Here is an 18,402-nt window from a genome sequence, read left to right as displayed (position 1 = left end):
AATAAAATACCTTTTTCTTTTTTTAAATAGTTCTGTGATAAAACATAGAATAGGCCTAACCTGAAGGAATATTGTGTGGAGGGATTACAATTAATGTAGTGTGAAGCTGCACCGTTGACACTTACCACTGACCACTACCACACAGAACAGAACAACAGAACCACCATCGGTTCGGTTGTTTTTGTTTGTGACCGGGACCAGCTGCTAGCTAACAGCTGTTGATCCGTACTTTACAGTCTGGGTCCGGCCCAAGGTCATCGTCCACTATCGCGCCGTCGGCACCGGCATTGTCAATATTGTATCATTGTCTCGTCTGTATTTTACCAGTCTAGACGTTGGTCTAGTCTTTAGTGTCGCCTTTTGGGGGTTATTTCGTCTTTACTGCAGATGTTTTCTTGTTTTAGTTGTCATCGCAGTTAAGGTTTAGAGTTCTTAGAGAAAACAATTACCACTATGAAGATTTTATTGGTTTACATTTTGTTTTGTGTAGGCTTGAATGTTGCAGAGGAAACCCAACTCATCAGGTATGTTTTTCTATTCTACTGTAGGCCTACTACTTTAATCCCTTTTAATACTTTACTTTGAAATTGCGACCATACGAATGTAGTTATTTCAAGCCAAGTATGAATGGAGATGAGTACTTGGCTTTAAACTGTATTTCGATTTAAAATTTAGTACGGTACCTAACTAAAACATACCTTAATCTTATATACGTACTCTGATATAATATAACATTGAACTTTCAACTTATTACTTATGCTTCCTCTCCATATGATAAAGAGGCAGGAATAAGTGTTTTGTACTGTGATAAGCGGATACAGCCATATTTTTGCTATAGCCTAGTGGAATCTGGAATATATTTTGGATGGTTAACAGGCCAACTGGCTTCTCAAATTCAATATAGAATCAGAAAGTCAAGCATATGTATCCTCTGGTAAAGCAGCCTGAACTAATTCCAGCTAAAGTATTCATTCTTTCTTAATTTTAAAGCTGTTTTTATTTCTAAATGTGAACACTTTGCACCCAATGATGAAGTTTCTCTCATAAAGCTTTTACTCTTAAGATAAACCGTTTTAAGGTGTTTAAAAGACAAAAACCATCCTCTCAGGCTAGGCTTTGCCCTAAAGGCTTTCAAATTTCTGATTTAAATGTCATGTACCCTAGTTTCATTTTTAATTGTTTTAACTTACCGTACTTCAATTCGAGCAACTGTTTGACTTATTAATTTATTGAATTTTATATACAGGGTTAATAAAAAGTCTGGAGACCCCCTGTGAATTTGTTAACGGCCCATACTAGAAAAACTAAACTGTGCACACCTTTATGGCATGTTATGAAGTATTTTTTTAACATAACCGCCACTTCGTGTACATGCCTAAAATGGGGGATTTTGGGAGAAACTAAAAAATTTCAAATAGTAAGACCCAGCATCAAGTAACCCTAATTTTGAAGGTCCTGATAAAAGAAAACCAACAACGTAAACTAGGGGATCTCAACCAATTAAAAAAGGAAGTCATAATTGAAATTCTCAGAAGTGAAATTTAACATACAGCTTTCCAAGTCTGGAGACCCCCTGTAAATTTTGTAACGGCTCACGCGAGAAAAACTAAACTCTACACCCCTTCATGGCATGTTGTGAAGTACTTTTTGAGCCTCATTGCTACTTGGTTTGCAAACCCAAAATGGGGGATTTTTGGTGAAACTAAAAAATGTCTAATGTTAAGCCCCGTTGAGTGATCCCTCATTTTGAAGGTGATAAAAGAAAACTAACAACACAAACTATAGGTGTCTATCTGAACACAAAATATGATGGCAGTCAATTAAAATGTTAAAAGGAAAATTATAAGTTAATTCTGATTTCTAAAGATTTCAATTGACTGCCATATTTTATAACGACCTTCAAAATTAGAGGTAAGTTTACTCAATGGGTCCTACCATTTAACATTTTTTAGTTTCCCCTGAAATACCCCATTTTGGGGATAAACACGAATGGCGGTTATGCCCAAGAAGTACTTCATAACATGCCATAAAGGTGTGAAGGAGTATAGTTTTTCTAGTATGGGCCATTAAAAAATTGACAGGGGGTCTCCGGACTTTTTATTAACCCTGTATACTAGCTGTTACTCAGGGTCTTCACCCCATTTGACTTCATAAGTATTAACAAGTAGGTAACGTATTAATAAAACTACTATAGTGTACATGTTGCTCGAAATCAAGCAATCGCAAAGAAGTACGGTAAAGGAGTTATATAAAAACAAATAACTTATTTAAAAACAAATATAAGTCATGCATACTCAAAGATTACGTACCGGTAACTAATGAATTTTTCAAAAGCTGATCTGGCTTTTGTATTGTAGAAATGTTTCCCACTTATAGCCGCAATAGGTTGTCCATCTTTGTCTTTGTCAATGAAAATGTAGTCTGCATGGTATCACCCATTGTCGCTAGTACGTTAAAAAATTTCAGTTTTTATTTTAATAGCACCCAATCCAATAATCATTATCAACCTGGTTTTCTGCATAACCTCTCTGTCACAATTATACAATTAACACAATGTTCTTCTTCTCACTTTTAATTTCTGACAACAGCTGGAGTTTCATATCAATGTTTGTTTCCCATGTTAATCTTATGGAGAAATATCAAACTTAAAAGGGCCCCGGGGTCTCACTCTCTAATTATTTCCCTAAAATGAAAGTTTCCTGCACAACTTCACGTTAAGCTCTTTCCAATGACACAAAAACATGTCAATCGGTTCAGTAGTTTCGGAGGAGTAATTGTCACAAAAAACCTGCTTGCGTATTAAATAAGTAATAGATTGATAAACTGAAATAAACAAAACGGAATACAGTAATTACTGGTAATACAAACAAATATTAACACCTGATTTTAATAAGGCAATGAATTTAATGAATAAAACCAACAAATGTACATCTGAGGTTTAACATTAGGTATCAGCCCATTTGACTTCATAAGTATTAACAAGTATTAACGTATTAATAAAACTACTAGTGTACATGTTGCTCAATTCCTTCACTTTTAATAACTTAGTGATTATATATGGCTTGGTATTGGGTAATTATATATGGAAAGTTCCCTTTAGAAGGGAATTACGACCTTAAAGGGCAATTTATGAAATAATGGATAGTTTTGCACAAGGTTTCTTGCATGAAGAACATTTTAAGTATTGTTTATAGTGGTGTGACTTTTAGTTTTCTAAAAAGTTCATGGGTACTTTGGGATTTAAATATGTATTTGGTTTTATTAAATTTCCAGAATTCCTATGGAAAGAATGGAAACAGGTTTGGAGAAGTTACTGAGACGCGGAGCTGACTTAAAGTTGATCGAAGGTATTTATGACATGCAACGCAGAGCAGCCAAGCCAAGCCGACTGGTGATGCAAAACGGCAAACCTATACCAACCAACGACACTCTGCCACTCTTCAAATACTTTGATGTAAGTCTTTTTTTCTTTTAATTTAATTATATCACATTGGCTTGCTTGTCAATTGCAGATAAGAGGATTTTCAATGCAGTCCCAAAGTTGCCAGTTTGATTCTGAGAAAGGTTTAATCACTTTAAAGCAGGGCTGCGTTAAGGGTCGGTGGAGCCCTGGGCAAACTCAAAAGCAGGGCCCCCTTTTTTCCCAGCGCGGGTGGGCAGTAGTTGTACGGCGCATGCCAGGCGCCCCTCAACCACCGGCGTCCCTGGACATATGCCCATTCTGTTCGTTTATAAAAGCGGGCTTGCTTTAAAGAATCAAAACTTGAAGAAGATAAGGTATATTTTAATGCTTGTATGTATAACTTAATGCTTACGTTGGCTAAATCAGCTGGTTTTGATCAGTGATGTAGCACGACCAACTTTAACTCCAGGCCACGGCCTTCGAAGTGGCAACGTTGCAAGTAGGGTTGGGTTGTAACAGCTGTTTTGTTTGGAACCAGCTAATGGTATTTGTGTAACTTATTTACAAAAGCTTGGTTACTGGACTATGAAAAAATTGACTCTGCTTTAAATGTACAGATGTAGATTTTCAATTCAGATTGTTCTGGTTTTCAATTCTGTATGTTTTATTTTCAAAATTTAAATAAATTTATGTTCATAAATTTAAATTTAAATCAATAAAGTGTGAATTAATGGGCTGATGTCACCTGTCTGCCATGTTATCTTATGGGACGTCTGACACTAAACAACCCTACTTGCGACGTTGCCAATTCTACCAGGCCACGGCCTGGTGTTAAAGGTGGATGTAGTCGTAAATTGACCAGTACGGTAATTCTCATCATCAGTTAGGAAATAAACTGTCAGCAATCCGACACATATTTTCTCCTACCACATTAGTTTATCAACAACCATTTAATGGAAGAGGTGGGAGTAACAACTGTACTGTAGCATATTTTTGGGGGAAAATCACAAATGTTGCTAAAGCGTTTAAACTGTAATTTTTACATCAATGGATGTTATGTCAACCATATTGTTTAAAGGCAGAAGTACTCCCAGTATTTTTAATCAAAATCTTTTGAGCCATATTTTGGAAATCACATCCATTCCCGCCACACTACACCAATGGCTGTTATCAGTAAAACAACTTCTGAAATTTAAGTGCTCAAATTGGTATTATAAGTTTAAGTAATTTAAATCATCACTAGTATAGATAGCATCAAGTACTTAACCTTGCTTTATTATTAATGTGACTTTCAATTTTCAGACTCAATATTACGGTCTAATCAACATTGGCAAGCCAGGAAAGACATTCAAGATGGTGATGGACACGGCTTGGGCATTCACCTGGGTCCCCTCTGTAGAATGCCCACTCACCAGTATAGCTTGTGGTATTGTGCTTGAATATATGTATAACTTAAGTTCTCCATTACACTTGGGTATCCACCTGGGGCCCCTCTGTAGAATGCCCACTCACCAGTATAGCTTGTGGTATTGTGCTTGAATATATGTATAACTTAAGTTCTCCATTACACTTGGGTATCCACCTGGGTCCAGTCTGTAGAATGCCCACTCACCAGTATAGCTTGTGGTATTGTGCTTGAATATATGTATAACTTAAGTTCTCCATTACACTTGGGTATCCACCTGGGTCCAGTCTGTAGAATGCCCTCTTACCAGTATTCCTTGTGCTGCTATTGTGCTTGAATATATGTATAATCTAATTTCTCCATTACACTTGGGTATCCACCTGGGTCCAGTCTGTAGAATGCCCTCTTACCAGTATTCCTTGTGCTGGTATTGTGCTTGAATATATGTATATTCTAATTTCTCCATTACACTTGGGTATCCACCTGGGTCCAGTCTGTAGAATGCCCTCTTACCAGTATTCCTTGTGCTGGTATTGTCCTTGGATATATGTATAGCTTAAGTTCTCCATTACACTTGGGTATCCACCTGGGTCCAGTCTGTAGAATGCCCTCTTACCAGTTTTCCTTGTGCTTGATTATATGTACCTAACTTAAGTTCTCCATTTTTTTAATCTTTATTCTTAAATCATGTACATTGGTGGTAAAGTGAATAGTGTCAGAATACTTAAAATAAAAATACTATTTCTATTTATGGGAGGTGGAAAATCCATCAAAAGAATATAATGTTAGATTTTAAATGCTCCTTTAGAATTTTCTTGAATTTAGATAGGTTTGTTTTTTTTTTTATGAATTCAGGGGCAAATTTTAGAAAATCATTACCAGCATATGAGGTTTTTTTAATTTTAATTTGTGAGGCTGGACAAACTCTCTTCTCCTCCTAAAATTATAAGAATGCACTGAATTTATTACTTGCTCAGATTCATTTTTTTTTTGCGATAAGAATTGTTTCATAAATGTATTGCCCATAAACTGTAAAAATTTTTAATTTCTTAAAATATTCTTTTGCCAAATCATCTTGTTTAAGCTTAAGCATAATTCTGATAGCTTCTTTTTGTCGCTTCAGAATACTATCCATATATAATATTTTTGTTGACCCATATAATGCTAAACCGAATGAAATATTGGAGTAAATGTGTACAAAATATATATTTTTTAGGCTTTTCAAATTACTATAAAAGGACATTTTTGATAATGTGAACATTCCAGAGTTAGTTTAGGTTAAAACTTTCTGTGTGTGTTTATCCCAATTCAAATTTTCATCTATTGTTAATCCCAGAAAATTGATTTGATTTTCCTTTTGAATGTTATTCGAGTTGTAAGTTATTGTTGGCTCTTTTGTAATTCTGTTCTGTGCTGTTCTGAAATTTATAAATTTAGTTTTTTGTGAACTTAATAATAAGTTATGATTGTAGAAATAGTTTCCAATATTCTCTAATTCTACATATGTAAGAATTTCAGCTCCTTCTGGAGAGTTAGATGATATAATCAAATTAGAATCATCAGAGTAGAGACATAATTTAGAATTTTGCTTGTAGGTTAAAGTATCTTCCATGCCCTTAAGGTAACACAAAAAAAGCAAAGGCCCCAAAATTGAACCTTGTGGCACCCCAAATTTAATTGGTTGATAAGTTGATGATGATTTGACTTGGGTTACACTTGGGTATCCACCTGGGTCCAGTCTGTAAAATGCCCTCTTACCAGTATTCCTTGAGCTGGCATTGTGCTTGAATATATGTATAATCTAATTTCTCCATTACACTTGGGTATCCACCTGGGTCCAGTCTGTAGAATGCCCTCTTACCAGTATTCCTTGTGCTGGTATTGTGCTTGATTATATGTAACTTAAATTCTCCATTACACTTGGGTATCCACCTGGGTCCAGTCTGTAGAATGCCCACTCACCAGTATTCTTTGTGCTGGTATTGTGCTTGAATATATGTATAATCTAATTTCTCCATTACACTTGGGTATCCACCTGGGTCCAGTCTGTAGAATGCCCTCTTACCAGTATTCCTTGTGCTGGTATTGTGCTTGATTATATGTAACTTAATTTCTCCATTACACTTGGGTATCCACCTGGGTCCAGTCTGTAGAATGCCCTCTTACCAGTATTCCTTGTGCTGGTATTGTGCTTGAATATATGTATAATCTAATTTCTCCATTACACTTGGGTATCCACCTGGGTCCAGTCTGTAGAATGCCCTCTTACCAGTATTCCTTGTGCAGGTATTGTGCTTGAATATATGTATAATCTAATTTCTCCATTACGCTTGGGTATCCACCTGGGTCCAGTCTGTAGAATGCCCTCTTACCAGTATTCCTTGTGCAGGTATTGTGCTTGAATATATGTATAATCTAATTTCTCCATTACACTTGGGTATCCACCTGGGTCCAGTCTGTAGAATGCCCTCTTACCAGTATTCCTTGTGCAGGTATTGTGCTTGAATATATGTATAATCTAATTTCTCCATTACACTTGGGTATCCACCTGGGTCCAGTCTGTAGAATGCCCTCTTACCAGTATTCCTTGTGCAGGCATTGTGCTTGAATATATGTATAATCTAATTTCTCCATTACACTTGGGTATCCACCTGGGTCCAGTCTGTAGAATGCCCTCTTACCAGTATTCCTTGTGCAGGTATTGTGCTTGAATATATGTATAATCTAATTTCTCCATTACACTTGGGTATCCACCTGGGTCCAGTCTGTAGAATGCCCTCTTACCAGTATTCCTTGTGCAGGTATTGTGCTTGAATATATGTATAATCTAATTTCTCCATTACACTTTGGTATCCACCTGGGTCCAGTCTGTAGAATGCCCTCTTACCAGTATTCCTTGTGCAGGTATTGTGCTTGAATATATGTATAATCTAATTTCTCCATTACACTTGGGTATCCACCTGGGTCCAGTCTGTAGAATGCTCACCAGTATTCCTTGTGGTATTTTTCATGACCATATGTTTGTACAGTAAAACTTAAGTTCTCAATTAGACGAAGGTTTACACCATGCAATGTTAACAACTATTTTGGTGATAATACAATGTAACACAATCATTATGTAATTACATTATTATTTTTATTACTTTATACAAATTAAAAATGTTGGTATTTTTTTTACATCAACACAGCTAAAAGAAAGAATTAACTACATTAGAAGATCTTGTTTCATTTATACATGAGAAAATAATAACCATACAAAACAGAACATCATATTTGTTTTATAAGGAAAAAATTAAATGAAATTAATAATAATTCTTCATTTACTCAGGCTACACCTGACAACCTTATATACAATCAAATTAATTACATAGACATATAGGTTCTCCATTTTAAGGCCGGGCCTATGCTGAGACGCTTGCGGCGCAAAGCAATACTTTACAGAAAATTGTGCCACCACATGTTCCTGTACTGCTCTGCGTAAGCTGTGACGCACGTATGTATACGTCTGGCCCACGCATGGGCCAGCATGTCACTGTTAGTAGCACGGACACAGATTTTCCAACACATGCCACGCAACTTGTGTGCAAAATGGCAAAATAACGAGCGTCTGATTAATTGTGTACGCGAATTATATGTGATGTATGATGTTAACAACAAAGATTCAAAATGGCATGATCAAACTATCGAAACAGAGCTTTATTGCAAAAAAAAAATCTTTTCTTGGAAAAAAAAACATGATTGGCATTATTTTGTAGTCATTTTTATAGCAAAGTATGTGGTTTTTAACGGAATCTACTAAACAAATTAAAATGTTGTTGTGCTTCTTACCAAAACCTATGACAGGGGAGAACAGTTTATATTCATTGCCGTATGTCTATTCCAGACAATGATTTCAATATAGGTTATATAAACTTATTAAAATAGCAAGTATATTGATTAAGGAAAACCATATTTTTCAGCTCGACATGAAAGATACGATCATAAGGGATCTTCTACTTACAAAGAAGATGGAACACCATTTAACATATCAAACAAATACATAGGTTACCTATCCAATGATCTATTCTTGGTAAGCAGGTTTCATTATTAATAATCAAGATAATAACTATTCAATGGTATTAAATCAAATGAAATACCGGTATTTTAAATAAATCTGTAGCTTAAAATGATGCATAAATCAAATATTGGATATTTAAACCACTAATGAGTTAAAATGTATTTGATATCATACGGAAAGCTCTCTAATTTCATAGGTTTTTTTACCCTTTTTAGTCCTGTGCTTTCAAACTTTTGCTTTGATACAACAAATTTTCTTTCTGAAAACTAAAACCAAACAAAGTTTTCTGTAAGGTAGTAAATAGTTTATTTAAATGTCTAATTTTGTTGTGTTAAAATTTAGTTTTGTTGGGACCATTTCAGATATTTCTTTCTTCTTTAGTTAAAACTTTGATTAAAGTTACTTTCCTGAGCTATTTCATGAATACAATGTACAGTAAATGTTAACACCAAACCAATGATAATGGTATTAAACAGAAAATATTAGTCATAATATTTACAATACGTAAACAAAAACAAATAAATTAAATATGATTAAAGTTGGTTGTTTCTTATAAGTATTTATATAAACACTACTTTTACCAAATTTACTGAATTTGTAACCTACAGAAGGTACAGAAGGTTGTAACCAACTACAAGGTAAATGCATTGCTATTGATAAGAGATAAGCTGGAAATAATGATAACTGAAATGTCAAAATATACATAACCCAAAACCCACACCTCTAGTGTACATTGATGCAAAAATTATTAAAAAAATTGTAATAAAATAAAATCTTTAGAGTCCTTACTGGTAAGTAGTTTTAAAATTTCTCCCATTACTGTGTTCCTTATTTCTGTATTTTTTTTAACAAAACATTCATTGCTCTCCACTTCTCCAGGTAGGCCAGATGAATGTCACAGGTCAGAAGTTTGCAGAACTCAACCACATACCATGGATATACGCTCTGTATGAAGCAGATGGAACTCTTGGACTAGGATTTGATAAACTGTCTCCCAATGTCACTCCTTTGTTCTACAACTTCTACACCCAGAATAATCTTGCTCCAATATTTTCTTTCTATGTAAACAGGTAATTGTGATGTTATATCTACATTAAATAATACCACTACATTATCAAAAATTATGATGTGAACATTAAATTAACAAAAGAATAATGAATTTTAGGTATATCATAACAAAAACCAAACATAACATTTTAACAATAAACAAGATGTGCAAAATAAATATTGAAATAAAATTTTAAAAAATATACTGCTGTGGCGAAGTTGACACCACACCAGCCCCATTAGGAGACTGGTATTTTCCAGGAAGGTTGAATTTTACCCTTCGACCAGACCCAGTTGTATTGTATGTAACCTCAGGCTACTTTAGGTGACGTAGCTCAGGAAAAAAATACAACACTCGCTTACAAAACCCTATATTAATATTAGCCTACAAAACCAAAAAGATGAAAAAGAAACAAAAAGGTAGAGTAGACTAGAACCTAGAACTGTGTAAATAATTCAATTTGAAACAGAAACTCCAATTTGGAAAAAGATTCTAAACTCCAATTTCTAAAACCAAGGCCTTGGGCTCCTGCTCCCCCATCTGAACGGGCTTGGATTTTGGATTTTTTTCATAAATGCTGGCCTCCCTCTGCCTAAGCTCAATGTACTTACTTACCATTCATCTGCGATATTACCAAGGATTTTATTTGTCACCATGAAAAATAACTGAATATGGTGTAGAGCAGGTCTCATAGTCTCATCTCTAAAAAACACCCATGCACTTTCTAAGATCCTGTTATTTCTTAGAATACCTGTTCATGTGGCATCAGCTTTGCCACACAGGTTGGTTTTCAGTTCATTTACTTTTCTTTAGCCTATATAACTATATACAAAGTGTTCAAAAAAGGTGGGGACGTAATTTACGTAGTGGTTCCTTGGGTCAAAATAAAGAGAAAGTCTAAAATAACATTAACTTTGTTACCAGATTTCCACCATTTTGTATTTTTTTACATAAACATTTTATCTTTGACTTTTTTTAACTGATCTTTATGAAACTTGGTTTGTATGTTAAAGGTAGAGAGAGAACCATGTCAGAATGAAAGATTATCTTGATTCAACTAAAAATTTCAAAATGGCGGCCATTATAATTTTTTTAACCGAAATTTCTGAAATATGGCTGATTTTATGAAAAAATGTCAACAACACTTTTATTCAGCAATTTAATTTCCTATAAAAAAATACCAAATTCAAAAAGATCAAATAAAAAAATTGCTGAAATATCACGATTTTCAGATGTAAAATGGGGTAGTATAAGGCTAAGAGAGTCAGGTTTGCCTTATTTTACAACTAAAAATTATGATATTTCAGTTTTTGTATTGATCTTTTTGAACTTGGTATTGTTTGATGTTAAAAATTCTAAGTAAAAGTCTTCTTGACATTTCTTCATTAAAAAAGCAAAATTTAGTAAGAAAATAAAATGTCTGCCATTTTGAAATTTTAAGTTGAATCAAAACAATTGTTTTATCTAGCATGGTTCTCTTCTACCTTAACATAAATACCAAGTTTCATAAAGATCGGTTTTAAAAATTTGAAGATAAAAATGTTTATATAAAAATACAAAATGGCAAATATCTGGTTGACGAAGCCATTTTGGAAAAAATGTTATATTCTAGATTTTCTCTTAATTTTGACCCAAGGAATTACTACGTAAATTATGTCCCCACCTTTTTTTGAACACCCTGTACAAATTGCTGTTCACACCTGCTGTTAGTCCTGAGACAGAGATGCAAAGATGCAACTGTTAATACTGTTTGATGAAATGGCGACCATACATAGTAGATGTATATTAAAAACCTGGATATGAGTGAAAGTTAGTGGAGTGAGATGACTTGTACAGTAATTACAGTAGTGCTGACTAATAAGACAGTATGTTTTGAACAAAATGTTCTCAAATAAATTACTGGAAACCCATTTTTACAGAGACTCTTTAGGTTAACTGACAGTTTATGTTACAGAGATCCTACTACAAAACGAGGAGGCTCTGTCTTCTTTGGAGGAATCGATTTTAAACACAATAAAACAGCGTTCACTACTGTAGACGTCATTTCAAAATACTATTGGCAGTTCAAAATGGACAAGTAAGAATCATAATTTAGTCATGTTGTTACCGATAAACTTACAATATGCAACCTACTGGTTGCGTTTTTCTTAATTCTTACCATGGAAAGAACAAGGTTCAAATTTCACATCCATTGTACTTAGAATGGTTATTACTTGACCCGAGGAGATGTACATTGTCGGCTTGTTTGCTAAGGAGCGCACCCATGTCCTCTCTGATATGCAGGTTAGCTGTGAATACTCTTATTCTCTTATTGTCCCTGGTCTCTACCAGGGATTGTGGTATAGCCTAATAGAGTTGTTCCTGGACGTGAGTTGGAGGTAAACACAAGTAGATGAGATGTTATGAGGTCCTGCTTTTATTGGGTTAGTACAATTTCTGTCTGTGCCAAAATAGCATCGGACGATTTTAAACAATCGCTGTATCCCTGGGTTACGCTAACATTGTAGGACTTATCAATTTCGCCTGACACAGTTTTCATGTGTTTAAAGTCTCAGTAGTGTCTGAGATTGTTCCTCTAGGACGAGTCACCCGTTCCATTCAGGCATTCTCAATCGCAATCCCTCTGAGTGTATAAAATGTAGTTGCCCTTTACAAGCTTGCTATGAATTGGTTAAGTCTTACTATGCAACCAACGAATTTAGGTTAATGCCCCTTAATGGTTAAACTTTTTTGTTACATTCAAGCAAATTTAACTTTCTTTGGAAAATTTTTCTGTATGGAGACCAATAAAAACCTAAACATAAAATGTTTATACATCATTTACTGTTTTTCTAAATTTGTTTATTTGATAATAACATGACTGTAAGTATAGACTATAATTTACTGAACCAATGTAACTAAGATAGTAAGATGTGATAACAAACTTACCCTGGACATCAGCATAGGAAATTTGACTGTAATATTGCTGATGTTTCTGCAGAGTCACTCTAGTGATGAGCAAGAAGAGCCAGCAAGAGTACTGTAAGGGTGGATGTTATGCTCTTGCTGACACCAGCGCCAACACAATCGTAGGTCCCCCAGCCGAGGTAAATGACATCAACCGACTCATCGGAGCCACCGAGATCTTTTTTTCAAATCGATTCATGGTATGGTTAAAATTTAATTTATTGTAAGTCATATTGGGTCTACAAATAATTTTTGATATTTTGATGGGTTTGCCTCTACATTAAAAATTGTAATATACATACAGTCCTTAAAGATATGTTCATATGGATTTACAAAATATGACAGAGGTTTTTAAGAAAAACTTTAATAAACTGCAAGGAATTGGCCAGATTGAGATTGAGAACAACTACTGTTTATAACAGCAATTGAATTACAACAATATTTTAATATTCTTCAGTTTATGAAGGAGGTCCATTTTCATGTGGTCTACAACTAATGACTACTCCCTATATTAAAATAACTAAAACCATGGAGTATGTTTTATCTTTGCTATATCTTTAAAGTACTTAATTAATTATGAAACTATGAAGAGTATTAAATCACCTAGTAATTAATTAAGAACTTTAATTACGATATTAACAGATTATACTGTTTTATAACAATCAGTTGCAATGATTCATACGTTTCTATACTTTAAGAGTATACAGTGGCAGCCTCATGATTTAATTTCAGGGGGATGAACCCCTCCAACCCTGGGAAATGAATGTAAAACATGTCTTATATTAACAGAATACAATGTTAAGTGATTAACCATGTTAAACTGGTTGAACAAATATATATTTTTTACATTGTAAAACCAATCATAACCAACAGGAGTAGAATAATTACTTTACTATGTCAAAGATTTCACATTTCCGTAACTCATAATTTATTGTGTAGGCCTACCCTACTTTATTCTACAGTAACACAATATTATGCAATAATCATTTCTCTATTTAACATCTGAATATAATTTCTAGATACCATGCATCAATGAGTTTAAGGGTCCAAAGGTCAAGTTTACTATTGCTAACCAGGAGTTCCAGATCCTTGCTAGAGATTACATCCAGAAGGTACTGTTTCATGTATTTTGTTAAGTGCATTTAGCTTATTGTGTAATCAGCCCCAGTAAACTTTAAGTCATTCACTAAACACCAAGGAAATACTTTGGTTTTTATTGTGATGCTAATCTTTCAACTACCTCCAAGTTATGTAATTTTTTATTATTTTAATGCATTTAGGGTTGCTAATGCATTTAGAGTAACCAATGGTACTGATTTTATTTTAATCAACTATATATTTTTTTATGTTTCAATAGTTAAATATAGTATCAATCTTAGACCTCGATTTAATATAAATAAACATCTACCAAGTTATAAATACCTGGATTCGATGTGAGCTGTATCGTTAATTGTAACATACAGTAGCCTACCATTCTTATCTTTAATATTTATAAAACATATGAATTAATTTCATAGCAATAAAATCGTCAAAACACCTATTTTCTTTACTCTTGAAGAACATCTTCTTTACAGATCTCCTACTCCGGGATCACACTTTGTCTGTCCGCATTCCAGCCTGCCGAGCCGTCCGCTGCCAACAACACCTGGGTCTTGGGAGGAGCATTCCTCTACCAATACTACACGGCATACGACATCGTAAAGAGGAAGATAATGATTGCCGAGGCAGCTTAAGAGAGTATCTTATATTTCCATGTTGAGCGGAGTCACATGACAATTTTACTTATATGACTGATACCTACTGTATTTGTTTTTATCACATTATTCAATCATTATATTAAGTAGGCCTATAACATAGTTTTATATACTCAGGTCACTTGTATAGTATATTTCATCACTCCGTAAAGTGACTATTTTCAACCCAAGCTCAAGTTTCACAACCGAGGTGGTCCATGCAAGGGTTAATAAGACACTTTTTGCCCTTGAGATGAACTATATTTTTTGTCACATTGTTACATTAAGCATTTGGTAATTGATTAAAATAATTGTGTATCTATTACAATAAATTGTGTGAGTGTAGCCTACATTATACCATAGATTAAGGGAGTAGACACTCCTTTAAAAGATCAACTCCTGTCAATCCATGATTATACTAACAATATAATATTAATCTATCCACTAATCTATCTATCTACTAACTATTGATAAGAATGCAAAAATAAACTGCAACCAATTAAATCACTCGATAAATAATTTTGATATATAAAATTGCTTATTATTGAAGTTTGCAACTAAGTTTACTACATTTGACTTTTACTCCCTAGGATGTATGGGGTTAAAATGTTTTGTACTCCCTAGGGACTAAATGATCTGCCTTAGATCTGCAATGATAATTAGACCAATTCATTAATTACAAGGAAAACCGTGGTTTGGATTCCACTTATCTGTTGGTCCCTTAGTTGCTATTGGCTGTATGGGCTATTATTAACAGTTGTGTCTAAGGAACATGTCGCCTTAGTCACTAACAAGACAACAAGATCGTGCCACTCACCCTACACTCATATTTGGGTTCAAATATGCATATAGTGGCGTCCCATCACAATCTTAAATAATTGATTGATTAAATTTAATTGCTACACATGGAGGCTTATAAAAAACTTGTTTTTGCTACAGTGTGACGAAAAAAATATTTTAATATCAGTGTTTAGGTTAAGTTTCTACTTACTCAAATTATTGTATTACAATTAAATTTGGGTAGTTCAAATAACTAGTCACATGGTAAGCAATAATTAATTGTAATAATTTTTATACTTAATAAAAATCATGTTTTGTAAAATGTTGTATTTGATTTCAGTGATAAACCCTATAAATAGTTAAATTCTAAAAAACTTATTCACAATTTGTTAACGTATTATTTTATTATACAAATCATTCCAAAAGTATTTGTTGAGACTATTAATTTTACCACATCCAATTACAGTGTTTTCAGAACAAAGTAGTCAATCAAGCCTTTGCTAAACACTGATGAAATGTAAATAGACTACTCTCAATGCATTGAAGGATGAAGCCCAAAGCTAAACAACAATCAAGGAAGGCTACAAGTTTAGATCTTTGTCCAGCATTGTTACTTGATTTAGCTCTATGATGTTCTGAGTTACTATTTGTCAACTATGGTTCCCTTAGATTAGATGACCGTGTTTGTGTTCCCTTAGATCAGATTGTTGTGTGTGTGTGAATTTGTTACAATAGCGTCATCAAAAGGAATGTACCTAGGTTTTGTTATAAGTACCATAGTTAAATCTACCGGAACCTTAAAGAATAATTTGGTAAAGGAGTAAACTAGTCAAAGAATTATTCTAAATATTTTATTTGATAAATCAAGAAAATGTTGACAACAATTTACTGTAGTGTTTCAGAGTTAAATTAAAATGTTTCTAGATGTAAAATAACATTTGAATAGAACTCTGTGTACTGCATCACGACGGTGTTTATAAATCATATAAGTACACAGTATAGCTGGGGTATTTTTAACATTAGGTATAATGGAAAGTTCCCTTTAGAAAGGAATTGTGACCTTAAAGGGCAGTTTGAAATAATGGATGGTTTTGCGCAAGGTTTCTCGTCATGAAAAACATTTTAACTTTAACGATATGGTTTATGGGGGTGTGACTTGTAGTTTTCTCAAGAGTTCATGGGTACTTTGGGATGGATTACAGTACATGAGGATTAATTTAAATATTAAGTATATGACCTCTAGTCCCATTTAGTTTTTCTAATAACAAATGTTAAAAATAAACTACATACAGACATAATAAACTACAAACAAATCAATTAAGTTAACTTATTCTAATAAACAAACATTTAAATGCAATTACAGTACTTCAAAAGACCAAAAGGGAAAAAATTTATGTAACAGTATTGTTTGAAAATATTGTAAATCAATATTCTGACAAGAAATAAACTTGTTCTGGAAACACAGATTGGAACATAAAAATAAAATGAACCTGCGGCATTGCAAGCGACACATACGTCCTAGCTCGCTCTCTTTATGTGTCAAAGAGATGGGTTTAGCAAATTGAATTCAACTGGGAAATGAGAACATAAATCCAAGCTGAAATAATATCAGATCGCAAGAGTGGGTTCACTCTGTCATGAATTATTGCAGCGAAATCCAGCCTCGTATGATGTTCTGCTATTGATGATTCTCTGTTGAATTTATTACAAAACACAAAACAGTATAAATGTGCCGGTATACAATATAACTAGTATACCTGTTGCTCGAAGTCAAGCAATTGCAAAGTATGAAATGCATTATTAAAACGAATAATTGTCTATGACTTGAAAAGAGTCCACTCAAAGATTATGGAAATACTCACGATGTACATAACAGTTTGATATAATCAACTTTTTTTTAAATATCTTATCATTATTCAAAAGCTGGTCTTGTTTTTCAGTGTTTTCTTCAAATGTTTCCCTCTCATAGCGTATTAGGTTGTATAATGATGATGTGTAATTAATGATGTATAATAACGATACATTCTAAAAAAAACATTATTTCTATTTCTTCTACTTGGTGGTGTTCTATGATTTTTCTATGTTTTCATAGTTTGCAAATCAGCTCTTTCAATTATTGCTCAAGAAATGCAGCACAGTGTTAGTTCAGTTCTTTTTAGTATATCAAACTGTCCAGGCTTTCTTAGATGTTGTAGAGTTTACTAAAAAAAAGAAAATGTAATCTTTATGTAAAACTTTTCTTATACAGGGTGTCCCACGTAAGGTGTCTCAAATTGATTACGGAAAAACGGCACATTTTTTATATATTGAAAAAAACTGTACTTTTAGCATAACACAGTAAAGCTTATTTCATAACGAGTAAGAAAATTCAACCGGAGAAGGGCTATGTGTTTATAGGAAGCACTGAGTACGGGATTAAAAATTATAGAATTTCCCCAAAAAAACTGCTGCCGTTTTGAAACGGAAAAAGATAATTAATATCTGTTTAGACCAAAATATTTGTCTATTGAATACCTTTAAAATTATGTATAACATGACATTTTACTTTTGAAAATTCCGAGATTTAAACTAATGACCCTCATTTTTTGGCACACCCTGTAAAGGGAAAAAGTTAAAAATAATTTTACTTTATTCCTTGGGGTTGATTTAGTGGAAAATAGTTTTATTTAATCCTTGTACGTTATGCCGTTTTTTCTTAATAAATTTGAGACACCTTACGTCACTTACGTGGGACACTCTGTATACAGGGTGTTTGGTAGTCAGTGTCAAATATTTTATGGCATTATTATGCACACAAATTGCTATAAAAATACACAATTTGGGTAGTAATATCTCACTCCTACTTCCGGCAACAGCCATTTTTAGAATTTTCTAAATTTCTTGACATTGCCTAATAAAATCTCATATTTCTCAACTTTTAACCTACATAATGATATTTCCAATGGCATTTTTAGAATCTTCATAAAGTTTTCTATCAAAACACCTATAATATGGTACAGCTAAACCCAATTAAAAGTTCTTAAAATTGAC

General features: G+C 33.5%; 1 protein-coding gene across 1 annotated transcript; it reads left to right on the top strand.

Moving 5' to 3' along the window:
* Window positions 1-295: 295 nt before the first annotated feature.
* LOC128997936 (lysosomal aspartic protease-like) lies at window positions 296-15,694 on the top strand. Its single transcript, XM_054423821.1, has 9 exons — window positions 296-524; window positions 3,274-3,454; window positions 4,706-4,829; window positions 8,768-8,877; window positions 9,745-9,935; window positions 11,868-11,990; window positions 12,894-13,059; window positions 13,879-13,971; window positions 14,434-15,694. Exons 1-9 carry the CDS (start codon window positions 454-456, stop codon window positions 14,590-14,592), a joined length of 1,218 nt encoding a protein of 405 aa, XP_054279796.1. The 5' UTR covers window positions 296-453; the 3' UTR covers window positions 14,593-15,694.
* The last annotated feature ends 2,708 nt before the right edge of the window (window positions 15,695-18,402 follow it).

Source organism: Macrosteles quadrilineatus, unplaced genomic scaffold (assembly GCF_028750875.1).
Source record: "Macrosteles quadrilineatus isolate MER2022 unplaced genomic scaffold, UCM_ALF_1.0 Scaffold_1__1_contigs__length_201487025, whole genome shotgun sequence".
NCBI lineage: Eukaryota > Metazoa > Arthropoda > Insecta > Hemiptera > Cicadellidae > Macrosteles > Macrosteles quadrilineatus.
The sequence above is the reverse complement of the archived record's forward strand: the minus strand, read 5'-3'. Positions and strand labels throughout refer to the sequence as shown.